Source organism: Gopherus flavomarginatus, chromosome 16, assembly GCF_025201925.1.
Source record: "Gopherus flavomarginatus isolate rGopFla2 chromosome 16, rGopFla2.mat.asm, whole genome shotgun sequence".
In the NCBI taxonomy this organism is placed as follows: Eukaryota; Metazoa; Chordata; order Testudines; family Testudinidae; genus Gopherus; species Gopherus flavomarginatus.
The window spans coordinates 26,190,623-26,209,923 of NC_066632.1; the positions used below are offsets into that span (position 1 = coordinate 26,190,623).

Sequence of the window (19,301 nt, forward strand, 5' to 3'; positions counted from 1 at the left end):
AGAGCGGGGCCAGGTGCCGTGGGCGCTGTCCGAGCGGGGCTGGGAGCTGTGGGCACTGTCCGAGTGGGGCCGGGAGCAGGAAGCCATGGGCACTGTCAGAGCGGGGCCAGTGCCGTGGGCACTGTCGGAGCGGGGCCGGGAGCAAGGTGCCATGGGCACTTTTGGAGCGAGGCCAGGTGCCATGGGCGCTGTCGGAGCAGGGCTGGGAGCAAGGAGCCATGGGCACTGTCGGAGTGGGGCCAGGTGCCATGGGCGCTGTCGGAGCGGGGCCGGGAGCAAGGTGCCATGGGCACTTTTGGAGCGAGGCCAGGTGCCATGGGCGCTGTCGGAGCAGGGCTGGGAGCAAGGAGCCATGGGCACTGTCGGAGTGGGGCCAGGTGCCATGGGCGCTGTCGGAGCGGGGCCGGGAGCAAGGTGCTATGGGCACTTTTGGAGCGAGGCCAGGTGCCATGGGCGCTGTCAGAGCAGGGCTGGGAGCAAGGAGCCGTGGGCACTGTTGGAGTGGGGCCAGGTGCCATGGGCGCTGTTGGAGCAGGGCCAGGAGCAAGGTGCTGTGGGCGCTGTCGGAGCGGGGCTGGGATCCATGGGCGCTGTTGGAGCGGGGCCAGGTGCCGTGGGCACTGTCGGAGTGGAGCCAGGTGCCATGGGTGCTGTTGGAGCGGGGCCAGGAGTCATGGGTGCTGTCGGAGTGGGGCCAGGAACCATGGGTGCTGTCGGAGTGGGGCCAGGTGAGGTGGGCGCTGTCAGAGCGGGGCCAGGAGCAAGGTGAGGTGGGCGCTGTCGAAGCGGGGCCAAGAGCAAGGTGAGGTGGGCGCTGTCGGAGCAGGGCCGGGAGCCAGGTGAGGTGGGCGCTGTCGGAGCGGGGCCAGGTGAGGTGGGCGCTGTCGGAGCGGGGCCGGGTGCCGTGGGCGCTGTCGGAGCAGGGCCAGGAGCAAGGTGAGGTGGGTGCTGTCGGAGCGGGGCCAGGTGAGGTGGGCGCTGTCAGAGCGGGGCCAGGGGCCAGGTGAGGTGGGCGCTGTCGGAGCAGGGCCAGGTGCTGTGGGTGCTGTCGGAGCGGGGCCAGGGGCCAGGTGAGGTGGGCGCTGTCGGAGCAGGGCCAGGTGCTGTGGGTGCTGTCGGAGCGGGGCCGGGAGCAAGGTGAGGTAGGCACTGTCGGGGTGGGGCCAGGTGAGGTGGGCGCTGTCGGAGCGGGGCCAGGAGCAAGGTGAGGTAGGCACTGTCGGGGTGGGGCCAGGTGAGGTGGGCGCTGTCAGAGCGGGGCCAGGTGAGGTGGGCACTGTCGGAGTGGGGCCAGGTGTGGGCGATGTAGCAGTGGGGCCGAGAGCAAGGTGAGGTGGGTGCTGTAGGAGTGGGGCCAGGTACTGTGGGTGCGGTCGGAGTAGGGCCGGGAGCAAGATCCTGTGGGCACTGTCGGAGCGGGGCCAGGTGAGGTGGGCGCTGTCGGAGCGGGGCCAAGAGCAAGGTGAGGTGGGTGCTGTAGGAGTGGGGCCAGGTACTGTAGGTGCGGTCGGAGTAGGTCCGGGAGCAAGGTGAGGTGGGCGCTGTCGGAGCCGGGCCAGGAGCAAGGTGAGGTGGGCACTGTTGGAGTGGGGCCAGGTGTGGGTGCTGTTGGAGCGGGGCCGGGAGCTGGCTGTGGGGCGGGAATAGGGGGAGCTGGCTGGGGGATGGGAATCGGGGAGCAAGGTGGGACGGGGTGATGCCCCCCAACTTTTTTCCCTGGTACACACACAAGACCCTTTGCACACCCATCCCCTGAAAGCGCTGCCTGCTCTGACCCTCCCTTTTGGGGAAACATCTGGGTTGAATTGAGCGGGGAATTTCTCCCCCGTCCTCGCCCGGTGCCCCCCCCGCACACGCACCGGTCAGGTTTAATAGCACCCAGCTGCAGCGCTGGGCCATTTGCTGTGAACCGAGGCCTCCACTAACAGATAGGGGTCATGACACCAACCGGGGGCCAGGAATGTCACCCGCTCAGCCCCCCACGCCCACAAGGGGCTCCCATAAACCAAAGTGACAGGGGCCGGGGGGCCTTGCGGTGCTTTGCTAACAAACCCCTCCCAGCAATTTGCTGAGCACAAGCCCCCTATTAAATCCACTCTCCTGGGAGCAGCCCATAAAAGTACTTTCCTCTCTGCCCCCTTCCCCCCGCTCCCCGTCGGCTCTTAAAGCCACCGCACGGCTCTGCCTTCCAGGCCCCCGGCTTGCTGTGGGAGAGCCATGGCCACTAACGCTCTGCAGCGCCTCCCTCTGGCTGATCCGAGGCCACAATGGGGCTGACACCATGGGGGGGCTGGAGGGTGGGGGTCACCCGCTTGCCCCTCAACTCCCAAAGGGCCCTGCTGTGTGCTGGACTCAGGCAGGGGGGCAGGTGTGTGGCTCTCAGCAGCTGCCCCACGCCAGGCCCAGGGCAGCAGGCACAGTAGGAGGGGAAAGGCAGGACCGACAGGCGCTAGCCGGACAGGCGCAGCCTCTGCAGCCCACTGAGCCCCAGGACTCTGTAGTGCCCCCTGCAGTAATCAGTGTGGGGCACCGGTACCCAGAGCTGGGCCAGGCCTCACTGACCCACAGCTCTCAGGGGCCCTCAGCCAGTGGGCAGCCCCCCAGCCTGCACCAGGGACTGACACAGAGCAAAGGGGGGGGAGGATGGGCAGGGAGGTGACAATCTGGGAGAGGAGGGAGCCAGGCCAAGCATGGCAGAGACAGACAAGTTTAGCCCTGCCAGTGCCCCTCACTCCCGACCCACAGCCCCCTGGGCTCCCCCCTTTCCCAGCCCTGCCGGTGCCCCTCACTCCCGACCCACAGCCCCCTGGGCTCCCCCCTTTCCCAGCTCTGCCAGTGCCCCTCACTCCCAACCCGCAGCCCCCTGGGCTCCCCCCTTCCCCAGCTCTGCCAGTGCCCCTCACTCCTGACCCGCAGCCCTCTGGGCTCCCCCCTTCCCCAGCTCTGCCGGTGCCCCTGACACCCAACCCGCAGCCCTCTGGGCTCCCCCCTTCCCCAGCTCTGCCAGTGCCCCTCACTCCCAACCCGCAGCCCCCTGGGCTCCCCCCTTCCCCAGCTCTGCCGGTGCCCCTCACTCCCGACCCACAGGCCCCTGGGCTCCCCCCTTCCCCAGCTCTGCCAGTGCCCCTCACTCCCAACCTGCAGCCCCCTGGGCTCCCCCCTTCCCCAGCTCTGCCGGTGCCCCTCACTCCCGACCCGCAGCCCCCTGGGCTCCCCTCTTCCCCAGCTCTGCCAGTGCCCCTCACTCCCGACCCGCAGCCCCCTGGTCTCCCCCCTTCCCCAGCTCTGCCGGTGCCCCTCACTCCCAACCCACAGGCCCCTGGGCTCCCCTCTTCCCCAGCTCTGCCAGTGCCCCTCACACCCAACCCGCAGCCCCCTGGGCTCCCCCCTTCCCCAGCTCTGCCAGTGCCCCTCATGCACAACCTGCAGCCCCCTGGGCTCCCCCCTTCCCCAGCTCTGCCGGTGCCCCTCACTCCCAACCCGCAGCCCCCTGGGCTCCCCTCTTCCCCAGCTCTGCTGGTGCCCCTCACTCCCAACCCGCAGCCCCCTGGTCTCCCCCCTTCCCCAGCTCTGCCGGTGCCCCTCACTCCCAACTCACAGCCCTCTGGGCTCCCCCCTACCCCAGCTCTGCCATTGCCCCTCATGCACAACCCGCAGCCCTTGGTGAGACCATGAAGCTCATGTCACTCGTGGCCTGAGGCAGACATGAGTCCAGTTAGTGCCTGAGTTACCTCCCCTTTTCAGGACTCCTGCATCATCAGTCCCTTGGGTGTGGGGCAGAGATCTCCCTCCAGGGTGACCCCCGCCCCTGCTCCCCACCAGGTGCAGCTGGCTGCCGAGCAGGGCACTGCTGCCCGCTAACACTGCTCTTGGCACACTGGCTGCCCGCGGTGCCAAGATGCTATTCCTGTTGCCCTGGCAACTAGGGGCAGAAAGGTTCCCGGGACACTGGCTGCAGCAGAGGAGCTGCTGGAGTGTGTGCGGGTGGGGGTGGCTCTTTGTTCCCAGGCCTGGCTCGGAGCTGCCAGGGGGCTCACCTGTGGCGCTAGGCTGAACTGGGCCCGGGCACCACAGATTCATGGCCCAGCAGCCCCAGGTGGCTCCGGAGTCTTTGGCTGCTCTGCAGCCTGCCTGTTTGTGTTCACCCTTTGGGCTCTCACCCGAGCCTGCTGGCCCCGGCTCCGACTTCAGGGCCCGGCACTGCCCTGCTTGGCCCCAGCCCAGCAGCCTGTGAGGCTGAACCCTCGGGTGCTGAGGGATTGCATGGGCCTGCTCGCAGGGCACTGAGCCCCTGGCAGCTGGCCCGTGTCGCCACGGCCGGTAGCTGGTGCTGGAGCTTCAGGCAGACCGTGAACTAGATTGGGAGAGGCCCAGGCCTGGCCTAGAGGTGCCAGACCCCGGCGTGCCAGCAGGCCAGAACCCCCCTCACCCCTGGGGGCCGGGCAGGGGTGGGGCACTGCTGATACAATTGATGCCATTCGTCTTTCTAGTCTAGCAGCAGCCACAGGTGCTGTGTAAATCCCCGTCCCAGAGACTCACACTCCATCCCTCCCTCCTGCTCTTCCAGGAGATTCTGCCTCCATCTCCACTGGTGCCTCTCTGCCAACCCGCAGCCCCCTGCTCTCCCAGCCCCGGGCCCCCCCTTCCCTGGCTCTGCCAGTGCCTCTCTGCCAGCCCGCAGCCCCCTGCTCTCCCAGCCCCGGGCCCCCCGCTTCACTGGCTCTGCCAGTGCCTCTCTGCCAGCCCGCAGCCCCCTGCTCTCCCAGCCCCGGGCCCCCGCTTCCCTGGCTCTGCCAGTGCCTCCCTGCCAACCCGCAGCCCCCTGCTCTCCCAGCCCCGGGCCCCCCCTTCCCTGGCTCTGCCGGTGCCTCCCTGCCAACCTGCAGCCCCCTGCTCTCCCAGCCCCGGGCCCCCGCTTCACTGGCTCTGCCAGTGCCTCTCTGCCAACCCGCAGCCCCCTGCTCTCCCAGCCCCGGGCCCCCCCTTCCCTGGCTCTGCCAGTGCCTCTCTGCCAGCCCGCAGCCCCCTGCTCTCCCAGCCCCGGGCCCCCGCTTCACTGGCTCTGCCAGTGCCTCTCTGCCAGCCCGCAGCCCCCTGCTCTCCCAGCCCCGGGCCCCCGCTTCCCTGGCTCTGCCAGTGCCTCCCTGCCAACCCGCAGCCCCCTGCTCTCCCAGCCCCGGGCCCCCCCTTCCCTGGCTCTGCCGGTGCCTCCCTGCCAACCTGCAGCCCCCTGCTCTCCCAGCCCCGGGCCCCCCCTTCCCTGGCTCTGCCGGTGCCTCTCTGCCAACCCACAGCCCCCTGCTCTCCCAGCCCCAGGCTCCCCCCCAGCTCTGCTGGTGCCCCTCTCTGCCGACCCACAGCCCCCTGTGAGCACAGCCCTGGGCTCTCCCCCACCACCAGCTCTGTCTGTGCCCCTCACTCCCGACCCGCAGCCCCCTGCTAGCCCAGCCCTGGGCTCCCCCCTTCCCCAGCTCTGCCGGTGCCCCTCATTCCCGACCTGCAGCCTTCCCCCGCCCCAGCTTTTTTAATTTGGTCTGGGCTCCATGGCACCCTAATGGTGGGATTTGACGGTGAGGTTTGTTGGGTTTCACACTGTGCCCCCCCTTAATCTCCCTTCATTAACTTCCCCTCCCCCCACCCCAAAGGTCAGCAGGGTCACAGGTAGCCAATAAATGGTTTTAGGACCCAATTAACCTTCCCTAGTTTCTTGTGCAGTTAAAAAAGGGGGGGGCTGTACTGAGGGATGGGGTGGGGAGAGTGAGGAGAACCTGAGAGGTTTATGGGCCCTACAGCCTATAAAACCTTCCTTTCCTTCTGTTCAGGAACCATAAAAACCCACCCACAATTGCCAAGCCAAATTCATAATAATAATGCTGGGGGGTTGGGGTTGGAGTTGGGGGGGTCCCCTGCCCTAGGATCCCACAAGCCAGGCCTTCCCCTCCTCTGACAGCTTGCGGCCCCACTGAGATGGGTGAGGGCTTTGGGGGTGGATGGCAGTTAGGTTCCCTCCCCCTCCGCAGTCAGGTGGGGTGGGACTTAGGCTCTGGTATTTATTTGGGGGGGGCAAGGGTAGGGAATGGGGGGACGGGTGGGGAGCAGCAAACGTTCACACGGGTGAGGAGCAAAGCCCCCGGCGTGTTCTCAATTTTATGGGTAATAAAATTTCAAAGCCGCTCAAGTCTATTAATGCTTGAGAAGGAAATTTGTCCATGAGCTGCTGGAGGGAAGCGCTTGGCCCTACCACTCCTCACCCTCCCTTCCCTTAGCCTTTGCACACCCCTCCACCCTGGCCAGACGCCCTGGCCCACCCTCACTGCCAGCCGACACTCCGGCACCAACGCTGGCCCTGAGGCTGGGTAACCGGGCACTTTGCCATGCACCACGCCCGCCCCTGGTCTTGTCCCAGTGCCAGGGCTGCAGGGGGCAGCACGCGTTCCAGGGGCACCTGTGTATTGCCTCCTGGACATGCTGGGCTCAGGCTGGAACAAGTCAAGGGCCCTGGACTCTGGATCAGCCCCAGGAGAAGGCACCAGAGTCCAGTAGCACCCCCTCCAGGAGAAGGTAAAGACAGGCAGTGTTTCCTAATGGTTAGAGCAGGGGGTCTGGGAGCCAGGACTCCTGGGTTCTATCCCTGGCTCTGGGCGGGGAGTGGGGGCTGGTGGGTTAGAGCAGGGGGGGTTGGGAGCCAGGACTCCTGGGTTCTATCCCTGGCTCTGGGCGGGGAGTGGGATCTAGTGGGTTAGAGCCCCACCAGTGACCACCTTCCTGCCGTTTGCAGAGTCCAGGGAGCACTGGGAATAGGAGACTCACTACTACTTAATTAGCCCAGCTGGGGCCAAGGTCAGTATCACGCCTTGATTGTAAGCTTCCTTGGGCAGCAGCTGCCCGTGCCGTGCCCAGCGCAGTGGGACCTGGGACACAGATGGGTGACAGGATACCACAGGGATACGAATAATGGCAAGAACTGTCCTCCTTTCCATTGCTGGGGAAACTGAGGCATGGATTGGGCTGTGACTTGCCCAAGTTCCCATAGTGAGTCATTGGCAAACCAGGGAGCAGAGCCTGGGCATCCTGGCTCCCATTTCCACATCTCTCTAACCACTATTGAATGAGCTGTGAGCAGCCACTTCTGCAGTCCCTGCTGTGCCTTCTCCTCTTGCTGCCACAGGGGGGGCCGCTCCAGCCTCAGGATCAGGCCCAGTCCGGGAAGACAGGCTGCACTTTTCCACCATTCCCCTGCACACGTCCTGCTGGAGAGGTGGGCGACTCACTACTACCTGCCCCTGGGGCCTGGTTGGTTGGTTACTTTGCTTCTGGTTTGCCTCGGTTTACCTCACCCCCACCCCGGGGCTGGATCCGAGCTGGAGAGGCTCCTACCCAGAATGCTGCCTCCACACAGAGCCCCAGTTCTCTCTGCAACGTGACCAAGGCTCGTCGGGGCCTGGGCAGGGATGGGACGGGACTGACTGTCTCTGCTCTGTGGCACGTGCTCCCTCAGCTGAAGCCAAGCACCTCAACAACCCGCTCCCAAGGAGTTGGACTTGCAAAGGGGTTTGGGACCCCACCCAGCCCAGCGCAACGGAGGACCCTCCCCACGTGGCCACTGGGAAAGGACTGGCCCCAAGGCTGAGAGCTCCAGGCACAATGAGTCCCCCCTGTTCCCAGGACTGCTGGTAAGTGTCCCAGGTGATCACATCCAGGGAGGTACAAGAGGTCTCCCAGGTACTCACGCAGAGCCAGGGGCACGGGGACTGGCTGCCAGGGCCTATCCCAGGCCAGGAGAAAGCAGGATGCAGAAACGCTACATCTGGGAGCAATGCTGTGTCTGGGGGCACTTGAAAAGAGCAAAGACCTGCTTCGAATGGGAATACATTGCTGTGTGTGTGACGGGGGGAGAAGGGGCTTGGATGGGGATGGATGGAGAGAGAGGAAGTTGTGGTAGCCGGGTAGGTAGCTGGGTGGATGGATAGATTGATGGCTGGACAGCTGGAGGGGCTGTCTGAAGATAGCGAGCTATAATCATTAGACACTTAACAGAGAGACGTCTCTCGTATTATATAACTAAGCCAGGACACAGCAGCGATCCGGAAAGCCCCAGCTGTAGCTTCCGTTCAGTTTAGCAGGTTTGGCTCCCAATGAGTCGGAGTCTGTTGCACCTGCTGTTGTGTGGAGCAGGATAAAGCAGAATGTGTTTGCCATCGGTTTAGTGCAGGGGGAGATCCCCGGGTCAGGGAATTCAGGGCAGTTCTATATGAGCTTCACCTGTTTGCCGTGACAGTCCCAGAGACAGTCCCAGGAGTGACACAATAATTATTCTGTCTGCAATGTAGCCCCCTCTGGGATGGGACTCACTCACAGTTTAACAGCCCACAGCAACCCAGCACAAGAGATCAGTGCAAGGGCTCATAGTTGGTTTGCAGGGTGCACAGAAGAGCTGACGTTGGAAGTGGAACCATCTTGTTATTGAGATAATCGAGCTAGCACTAACGAAGGGAACACATCTCTATGATATTAGGAAGTTAGTAGATCTAGCAGTGAAGGCATGTCTCAATCTGCCACTTAGCTGCTGATTTGAAGAGTTAGAGACACTAGTGGAGAGAGAACAATAGCCGTTTTTAAGCAGCCAGGGTTACAGTGGAGGGGAGATCTCAGAAACACGAACAGCTCCATCCAGACACATGGAGGCTTGCTGGAGAGAGGAAAGAATGAAAGGAGATCATTCAACAGGAGCACGACAGAAGTACAAGAGCTCTTCTGCAACAAGAACCTGCAGACAAAGAGAAGGAAGTGAAAAGATCAGCCAGAGGAGATACAAGAGAATGGATGGAAAATCAAGTGAGAGAACTGGGGAGGTGCAGGAGAGAAGGGATTCTAAGCCCCTTTTTTGGTACCTAAACTGTTGGCATCACAAGTCTCAAACCTTTGTGGCATTGTGAAGGCCCAAGATGGTAAAATTTTAACCCCAGAGCAAGGACAGAGTCCGTTGGGTGGAACATATCCAGGCTGTGCTCAGCCAGCCAGAACCACTATCACACACCCAGAGATGTGAAGAACTAGCAGACTTACCTATGTCCCTAGAAGCAATCACCTTTGAGGAAGTAACTAAGGCCATAAACCAATTGAAGAGTGGTAAAGCACCAGGCTATGCTGAGATGGATGCTGAATGGTAAAGAGCTGCAGAGGAGGTGGCAGGGAATGCCATGTGCAGGGTGTGCAGGATGGTTTGGGATAAGGAGATCTGTCCCATGGACTGGAGAAGACATGTCATTGGGAGACCAGCTTATTTGTGACAGTTGGAGAGGGGGAGCCTCCTGTCTGTACCTGGAGAAGGTCATTTTTAATAGGATGAAAACTGCTGCTGGTGGAGAACAGGCAGGATTTTGCTCCGGTCGGTTGTGTTCAGAGCACAGTTCCCCCTTGAGGAGACACTGAGAGAGGCTTAGAAAATCAGCAGAAGATGACTTTTTAACTTCCTTGATAAGCACAGATAAACCCTCTGGAAGATCCTGAGGGCTTGCCTACACATACAGCGCTCTGTAGGAGAACTTCTCCTGTCAGCTGAGGTACCGCACCTCCCCAAGAGATGGTAGCTGTGCTGGGAGAAGCTGCTGTCTGGGACGGTTTGTTTACCTGCCACATCTGCAGGTTCAGCCGATGGTGGTTCTCACTGGCTGCGGTTCGCTGCTCCAGGACAATGGAGGCTGCGGGAAGGGCGGCCAGCACATCCCTCGGCCTGTGCTGCTTCCCGCAGCCCCCACTGGTGTGGAGCGGTGAACTGCTGCCAGTGGGAGCCACGATCGGCTGCACCTGCAGACGCAGCAGGTAAACAAACCAGCCCAGGCTGCCAGGAGCTTTCCCTGAACAACTGGCAGCCCAACTTTGAGAACCACTGGTGTAGACCAAGCGGGAGACGCTGTGAAATCCCAGCAAAGATCACTAATTTGATCAAAGCTTTGACAAGCCTGCATCGGGACAGAGCAGAGACACAATGGTTAAAGGTTGTTACTGCTCTGAGTCAAAGTGGCTTCTCTGCTGCACGATCACAGACTGTGACAAGAAGGGTGATGGCTGCTGGCCAGGCCTCTGGTATCATTTGGGCTGGAGATAAGCTGCGGGACTTGGATTTTGCAGATGACGTAGTCATCCTGGATACCAGCTTGGATGGAATTAAAAGATTCTTTTTGAGCAAAAAAGCAGAAGCTGCCCCAGTGGGACTTCATATCAGTACATGGAAGACCAAGACCATGGAGGAAGAGAATAGTGTCTGTGCTGGCCCATGTGTGATTGATGGAGAAGAGTACAGAAGAGTTGATGACTTTGTCTGTCTTGGAAGATCAATCTCTCCTAACAGCAGCTCACTCCAGCGAAGGCAGGAATCGGCAAAGCCTGTGGATCATTCTCCCATTTGTCAAACGTCTGGAAGAGGAAGATCTATCTACACGCTAAAAGGAGCTCACACAATGCTCCTTTCTCCCAGCATTACTATACACCTCCAAAAGGTGGCTGAGGGTCCAAGTGCACAACAGGACGCTGGGTGCCCTCCACCAGTGTTGTCTAAGAAGAATCGTGGAAATGAGCTGGAGAGATTGTGTAGCCAACGTAGAAGACAGAGATGGTGATGGTGGTTTGGTCATGTCATCTGGCTTCCCTGTGGCACAATCACAAGGTCCGTCTTAGATTGGATCCCACCTGGAGGGAAGAGAAGGTGCAGAGGACACGGAATGGCCCATCGCAGTAAGATCGGAAAGGAGACCGCCCTCATGGAGTCAGCTCACAATGGAGTCAGACCAGTCACAGAACCAGCCGGGGGGGAAGCAGGTGGCCTTGTGTGCCTAGGCACAGGAGGTGAAGTCTCAGTGGGTCTGCGTGAAGGAGACCCCAGAATATGCTTGGTTGGAGGGAGAATGTAATTTCCTGAGCTGGGATTTCGCCTTGGCACTCTCAATCTCAGAGGCGACATGTCAGGGGAAGTTTAGAGACCACAGGTGGCCAGGAGCTTGGTGAAAGTCTCACCCAGAAGAGAGTGGCCCGTATCCAAGCACCCCTTCCTGCTATGCTGTGTTATCCAGACCCCCACAGACTGCACTGTGGGTGACCCCCAACCCCCAGTACTCACTGGGCTCAGGAACAGCTCAGCATGGGGAAGAGGGGCTGTGGCCGACGAAAGATGAGCAGCCATCGCCTACCAGACCTAGCAAGGAGGATCACTGTGAGCAAAGCCAGAACGCCAGGCCCTGGGCCCCCAAGCACTTGGTGCTCTGTGAAATGCCCTGAAGAGTGGAGACCCGGGAGGTCAGTGACGCGTCCGCAACTCAGGGTGTTTGGACGCAGAGGGGACGGACACATGGACCTGTCAAGGCTGAACTCCCACGGTCACTAATCCTGCAGCCCCATGAATCCTACCACCCCTGCTTCCCCCAACCCCTCAGCATGCCTAGATCCTCCAGCCCCCTTTGCTTCTCGGGGCAGGTTGTTTTCTGAGATCCGTGATCTGGTATTTGTGTCATTGCAGCGCAACCCCCTCCACCTGCTCCATGTCCTTGCACACCTTGAGTCCTGGCCCCACTCTCTGCACCCACCTGCCCCATGTTGCTCTGCCCTGTTCTCTCCCCTCTGCTCACTGCCCAGGCCCAGGCTGGCCAGCAGGGTCAGCATTTGGCCGCAGCCTGGTGGGGGCAGCACTCACAGCCCATCTGTCAGCCCCCCAGGGAAGGAGGTTCCATTTATTGCCCTGCCCTGGAGGCAGTCCAGCCCCTGGGTCTCTGCTGCTGGGCTGGGCAGGGTGACGCTGACAGGCTAGAGGCCAACCCAGCCAGCCACAGCCTCACCCCTGCCCTAGCGGGCCCTGCCCCAGGGGCAGCTGCAGGCTGGAGAGCTCAGTCCTGTGGCCTGGTCACACCCCGTCTCTGCGGAGGCTGCAGCACAGGGCCCAGCTGGTGCCAAGAGCAGTGGGATCTCACAAAGCGGCTGCTCTGCAGTGACCTCTGGGTGACTCGCCTGCGCTGGGCCTCGGTTCAGCTCTGCAAAACCCACCAGCCCAGCTGAGCGCGGAGGCCGAGGAGACAGAGCCCCAGGGCAGGGCTTGCTCGGGCACATGGGCATCACCCAGCGGCTCGCCAGCTTCCAGCTGCTCATAGGACAGAAGCCTTTGGCGTCCGTGGCTCTCAGCTATTCCACTGCAATAAACCTGCTGGTTTAGTCACGAGCTGATGGTATTCCCCATATTCACCCACCTGGCCGGGCCCCTCACTCCGGAACCACAGATGGGGAAACTGAGGCGTGGGGAGGTGATGTGACTTGCACAAGCTCACACCATAGGTCAGGGACAGAACCAGGATTAGACCCTACGAGTCCCGGCTTGCAGCCCCCTATGATAACCCTAGATGACCCTGCTCCGAACCGGGATTGGCACCCAGGCTGCGTGTCCTGCCAGCAGCGATGCCCTCACTGCCACAGCAGAGCCTTGTGCCTGAATGGGCAGCATCTTACGGGCTGGGCCAGTGAGCCCAAGACCCTGCTAGCTCTGTCTGAGTCAGTGCTGCAGGCTACGCACAGCAGATTTGGATCAGTGCCTCCCAAGCGAGGTTCGGGCTCTGAGGCTGCCCCAGCCGACCAGCCGGAAGTCCCCCATCAAGGGCACTCAGTGGCAGCACCACCTGCCCTGTCTGCCCCATGAACCCCACGTGTGCATCTGCCTGCCCCTTCCAGGGCGGGCAAACCCAGCGTGCCAGGCAAGCTCTGAGGGGCCCCTGGAGCGGCCTTGCCTGATGTGGAGACCCAAAGTGCCACCTTCAAAGCCTGGCTCCAGCTGCCCTCAGGGCTCCTGCCCCCAGCAGAAGGAGGAAGGGAGACAGTGCCCAGCTCTGCCCTCCGGGGGATGCTTTCAAACTAACTTTCTCCCTTGGCCAACTGGAGCAACCCCCCCCCTTCCCAGGAGCCAAAGCGGGGCTGGGCCCTGAGTCCCCCCCACGCCCCAGCTGCCCCCCAGCTTGGCAGCCAGGGAGCACCGCTCTGCAGCCCCGGGGAGCAGGCTGGGCAGAGGGAAGCCCCTGCTGAATAGCGAGGGGCAGCGTTCCCGGGGCCTGGCTCACTTTGGGCCAATGGCGGAACCGGACCAAACTTTCGCAGCTGCCCCAGCGGCAGCCGCGCTCGCGGAGCCCGGCCGCAGACAATGCCCCGCGGGACGCCCCGAGCGGCCTCTGGCCCCTGGCCGCGGGGTGCGGGACCCTGAACTTTGCAGGCGCCGGTTCCTCCGGCCGGGGAGGGGGCGGGAGCCAATAGCTCCCCAGGGGAGCTGCACCCTCTCCCCCCCCAGGCCAGGAGTCAAGGGAGTCTGCGGCGCCGCCCCCCGGGCAGGGACCCCCTGAAGGGCGCAAAGCAGCCGGGTGCGTGGCACGGCGAGCGGGCTGCGGGGAGGGGTCCCCCCTGAAGTTCGCCTCTCGCCCCCGCTAACAAAGAGCCACCTACTGCGCTGGGCCATGCTGATGACAGTCTCGGTGGTGGCGTGGTACTCGTCCTCCTCCAGGTACTCGTCCTGCGGGAGCGCGTCGCCCTGGAAGTCGTGCAGGTCCAGGATCTGCTGCAGCGGGGGCGCCTTGGGCAGCAGCTGGTTCACCACCTCCCGGGTGATGTTGGGCGCCTCCTTGAGTCGCAGCTTGCTCAGGATCTGCGACTTGATGCTCTCCAGCCGCATCTCCTTGCTGTGCTTCCGCCACAGGCAGACGGGGCAGCCCGGCTCCTCCGCCTCGGGCCCCGGAGGGGGCTGCCCGCCGCCGGCCCCTTTCTCCACCACCTCCCCCGGGGCCAGCGCCACGGCCAGCGCCAGGGCGCACAGGAAGAGCGGGGACCTGCGCACCGACATGGCTGGACGGCCGGGTCCCTCCTGCCTCCCCCGCCTCTGGACTTGGGACTCGGGCCGCGGCTGGCTGCCCTGGGGGGGGCGGGGGTGTGACGGGGCAGAGGCTCTCCGGGGCCGGCTGGCTGGGAGCCGGTAACTAGTGATGCTGGCCGGGGGGGGGAGGCAAGCAAGACTCGGGGTTTTATATCCCAACTGAACTGTGTCGTAAAAAGCCTTGATTGGCTGGGGACGCAACAAAAGATCCTCTGGCGAAAGGGCTGTCACCGGAGGGGAACGAGCCGCGCGAGGGGGGCCCAGCTCCGCGCCGGCCCGGCCCGGCCCCGGCAGCCCCTTAAAGAAACACCCGCCCCCGCCCCCGCGGCAGGGCTGGGGGAGCTGCTGCCTGCGCCGGATGAACCCGCCCCGGGGAACTTCTGGAGCCGGGGGGCGCGAACCCGTGTCCGGGGGAGCCCAAAGCAGCGGGTGTCTCCCCCGGGGGCAGAGCCAGCGGCCCCGGCTGAGCGCCCCGCACAGCCCCAAAGCGGGGGGGTCCGTGCCGGCTCTGTCCCCGCCGGGGCTGCCCAGCTGTCACTGCCCTGCGCTCACTGCGGCGCAGCGTCTCGCTTGGCACCTGGGAGCTGCCCGGCCCGGCCCGGGTCCCACTGCTCCGGCCATTCCCCGCCTCTGCTCCGGTGCCCAAAGCACGAGACGCCCCAGTCAGGGGGCCGGGAATCGCCCCTCTCCTTGCTCCGCTGCCCACGGGCGGAGCCGGCCAGGTGGGACGGGGCGCTGGAGCCGCTGTCACGGGTGACAGGCCCGGGGCGAGGCGAGGCCGAGGGGCCCAACGCGCAACTAGCGAATCATCCAGTGAAAATCCCCAAGTCTCCCTGTCCTGCTCTTTTCTAAAAGGAGGGATGGATGGAAAGTGAAATGGGGTGGGGGATAGATAGATAGAGAGGGGACAGAGAGATGGAGGGGGTGGATGGGGATAGATAGACGGGGTGTGAGGATAGAGGGAGGGAGGGAGGGTGTGGGGGGGATAGAAGGTGTGTGGGGGGATGGATAGATAGAGGGGGGGTGTGGGGATAGGGGGAGGGTGTGGGTATAGACGGGAGAGAGCGTGTGTGGGGATAGAGCGGGGATGGACGAGGATAGATGGAGGGGTGTGGGGATAGATAGATAGAGGGGGTGGATGGGGATAGATGGAGGGGTGTGGAGATAGATAAATGGGGGTGTGTGGATGGATAGATAGATAGAGGGGGTGGATGGGGATAGATGGAGGGGTGTGGAGATAGATAAATGGGGGTGTGTGGATGGATAGATAGATAGAGGGGGTGGATGGGGATAGATGGAGGGGTGTGGAGATAGATAAATGGGGGTGTGGGGATAGATAGATAGAGGGGGTGGATGGGGATAGATGAAGGGGTGTGGAGATAGATAAATGGGGGTGTGTGGATGGATAGGTAGATAGAGGGGGTGGATGGGGATAGATGAAGGGGTGTGGAGATAGATAAATGGGGGTGTGTGGATGGATAGATAGAGGGGGTGGATGGGGATAGATGGAGGGGTGTGGAGATAGATAAATGGGGGTGTGTGGATGGATAGATAGAGGGGGTGGATGGGGATAGATGGAGGGGTGTGGAGATAGATAAATGGGGGTGTGTGGATGGATAGATAGAGGGGGTGGATGGGGATAGATGGAGGGGTGTGGAGATAGATAAATGGGGGTGTGTGGATGGATAGATAGATAGAGGGGGTGGATGGGGATAGATGAAGGGGTGTGGAGATAGATAAATGGGGGTGTGTGGATGGATAGATAGATAGAGGGGGTGGATGGGGATAGATGAAGGGGTGTGGAGATAGATAAATGGGGGGGTGTGGATGGATAGATAGAGGGGGTGGATGGGGATAGATGGAGGGGTGTGGAGATAGATAAATGGGGGTGTGGGGATAGATAGATAGAGGGGGTGGATGGGGATAGATGAAGGGGTGTGGAGATAGATAAATGGGGGTGTGTGGATGGATAGATAGATAGAGGGGGTGGATGGGGATAGATGAAGGGGTGTGGAGATAGATAAATGGGGGTGTGTGGATGGATAGATAGAGGGGGTGGATGGGGATAGATGAAGGGGTGTGGAGATAGATAAATGGGGGTGTGTGGATGGCTAGATAGATAGAGGGGGTGGATGGGGATAGATGAAGGGGTGTGGAGATAGATAAATGGGGGTGTGTGGATGGCTAGATAGATAGAGGGGGTGGATGGGGATAGATGAAGGGGTGTGGAGATAGATAAATGGGGGTGTGTGGATGGCTAGATAGATAGAGGGGGTGGATGGGGATAGATGAAGGGGTGTGGAGATAGATAAATGGGGGTGTGTGGATGGCTAGATAGATAGAGGGGGTGGATGGGGATAGATGGAGGGGTGTGGAGATAGATAAATGGGGGTGTGTGGATGGATAGATAGAGGGGGTGGATGGGGATAGATGGAGGGGTGTGGAGATAGATAAATGGGGGTGTGGGGATGGATAGATAGAGGGGGTGGATGGGGATAGATGAAGGGGTGTGGAGATAGATAAATGGGGGTGTGTGGATGGATAGATAGAGGGGGTGGATGGGGATAGATGGAGGGGTGTGGAGATAGATAAATGGGGGTGTGTGGATGGATAGGTAGATAGAGGGGGTGGATGGGGATAGATGAAGGGGTGTGGAGATAGATAAATGGGGGTGTGTGGATGGATAGATAGATAGAGGGGGTGGATGGGGATAGATGGAGGGGTGTGGAGATAGATAAATGGGGGTGTGTGGATGGATAGATAGAGGGGGTGGATGGGGATAGATGGAGGGGTGTGGAGATAGATAAATGGGGGTGTGTGGATGGATAGATAGATAGAGGGGGTGGATGGGGATAGATGAAGGGGTGTGGAGATAGATAAATGGGGGTGTGTGGATGGCTAGATAGATAGAGGGGGTGGATGGGGATAGATGGAGGGGTGTGGAGATAGATAAATGGGGGTGTGTGGATGGCTAGATAGATAGAGGGGGTGGATGGGGATAGATGGAGGGGTGTGGAGATAGATAAATGGGGGTGTGTGGATGGATAGATAGATAGAGGGGGTGGATGGGGATAGATGAAGGGGTGTGGAGATAGATAAATGGGGGTGTGGGGATGGATAGATAGATAGAGGGGGTGGATGGGGATAGATGGAGGGGTGTGGAGATAGATAAATGGGGGTGTGTGGATGGATAGATAGAGGGGGTGGATGGGGATAGATGGAGGGGTGTGGAGATAGATAAATGGGGGTGTGTGGATGGATAGATAGAGGGGGTGGATGGGGATAGATGAAGGGGTGTGGAGATAGATAAATGGGGGTGTGTGGATGGATAGATAGAGGGGGTGGATGGGGATAGATGGAGGGGTGTGGAGATAGATAAATGGGGGTGTGTGGATGGATAGATAGAGGGGTGGATGGGGATAGATGAAGGGGTGTGGAGATAGATAAATGGGGGGTGTGGATGGATAGATAGAGGGGGTGGATGGGGATAGATGGAGGGATGTGGAGATAGATAAATGGGGGTGTGTGGATGGATAGGTAGATAGAGGGGGTGGATGGGGATAGATGGAGGGGTGTGGAGATAGATAAATGGGGTGTGGATGGATAGGTAGATAGAGGGGGTGGATGGGGATAGATGAAGGGGTGTGGAGATAGATAAATGGGGGTGTGTGGATGGATAGATAGATAGAGGGGGTGGATGGGGATAGATGGAGGGGTGTGGAGATAGATAAATGGGGGTGTGGGGATAGATAGATAGAGGGGGTGGATGGGGATAGATGGAGGGGTGTGGAGATAGATAAATGGGGGTGTGTGGATGGATAGATAGAGGGGGTGGATGGGGATAGATGGAGGGGTGTGGAGATAGATAAATGGGGGTGTGTGGATGGATAGATAGATAGAGGGGGTGGATGGGGATAGATGAAGGGGTGTGGAGATAGATAAATGGGGGTGTGTGGATGGATAGATAGATAGAGGGGGTGGATGGGGATAGATGAAGGGGTGTGGAGATAGATAAATGGGGGTGTGTAGATGGATAGATAGAGGGGGTGGATGGGGATAGATGGAGGGGTGTGGAGATAGATAAATGGGGGTGTGTGGATGGATAGATAGAGGGGGTGGATGGGGATAGATGGAGGGGTGTGGAGATAGATAAATGGGGGTGTGTGGATGGATAGATAGATAGAGGGGGTGGATGGGGATAGATGAAGGGGTGTGGAGATAGATAAATGGGGGTGTGTAGATGGATAGATAGAGGGGGTGGATGGGGATAGATGGAGGGGTGTGGAGATAGATAAATGGGGGTGTGTGGATGGCTAGATAGAGGGGGTGGATGGGGATAGATGAAGGGGTGTGGAGATAGATAAATGGGGGTGTGTGGATGGCTAGATAGAGGGGGTGGATGGGGATAGATGAAGGGGTGTGGAGATAGATAAATGGGGGTGTGTGGATGGATAGATAGAGGGGGTGGATGGGGATAGATGGAGGGGTGTGGAGATAGATAAATGGGGGTGTGTGGATGGATAGATAGAGGGGGTGGATGGGGATAGATGAAGGGGTGTGGAGATAGATAATGGGGGTGTGTGGATGGATAGATAGAGGGGGTGGATGGGGATAGATGGAGGGGTGTGGAGATAGATAAATGGGGGTGTGTAGATGGATAGATAGAGGGGGTGGATGGGGATAGATGGAGGGGTGTGGAGATAGATAAATGGGGGTGTGTGGATGGATAGATAGAGGGGGTGGATGGGGATAGATGAAGGGGTGTGGAGATAGATAAATGGGGGTGTGTGGATGGATAGATAGATAGAGGGGGTGGATGGGGATAGACGGAGGGGTGTGGAGATAGATAAATGGGGGTGTGTGGATGGATAGGTAGATAGAGGGGGTGGATGGGGATAGATGGAGGGGTGTGGAGATAGATAAATGGGGGTGTGTGGATGGATAGATAGAGGGGGTGGATGGGGATAGATGGAGGGGTGTGGAGATAGATAAATGGGGGTGTGTGGATGGATAGATAGATAGAGGGGGTGGATGGGGATAGATGGAGGGGTGTGGAGATAGATAAATGGGGGTGTGTGGATGGATAGATAGAGGGGGTGGATGGGGATAGATGGAGGGGTGTGGAGATAGATAAATGGGGGTGTGTGGATGGATAGATAGAGGGGGTGGATGGGGATAGATGAAGGGGTGTGGAGATAGATGAATGGGGGTGTGTGGATGGATAGATAGAGGGGGTGGATGGGGATAAATAGATAGATTAGATAGAGGGGGTGTAGATCAGGGGTGGGCAAAGTTTTTGGCCCAAGGGCCACATCTGGGTATGGAAATTGTACGGTGGGCCATGAATACTCACAAAATTGGGGGTTGGGGTGCAGGAGCAGGTGAGGGCCCCGACTGGGGGTGTGGGCTC

General features: G+C 60.5%; 1 protein-coding gene across 1 annotated transcript in view; it reads right to left on the reverse strand.

Moving 5' to 3' along the window:
- Nucleotides 1–13,861, reverse strand: part of GDF11 (growth differentiation factor 11) — a 31,566-nt gene extending 17,705 nt beyond the window's left edge. The window contains exon 1 of the mRNA XM_050924725.1: nucleotides 13,468–13,861. Within this exon, the coding sequence (XP_050780682.1) occupies nucleotides 13,468–13,861 (394 nt within the window). The remainder of the gene's footprint in view (nucleotides 1–13,467) is intronic.
- Between the last annotated feature and the right edge of the window lie 5,440 nt (nucleotides 13,862–19,301).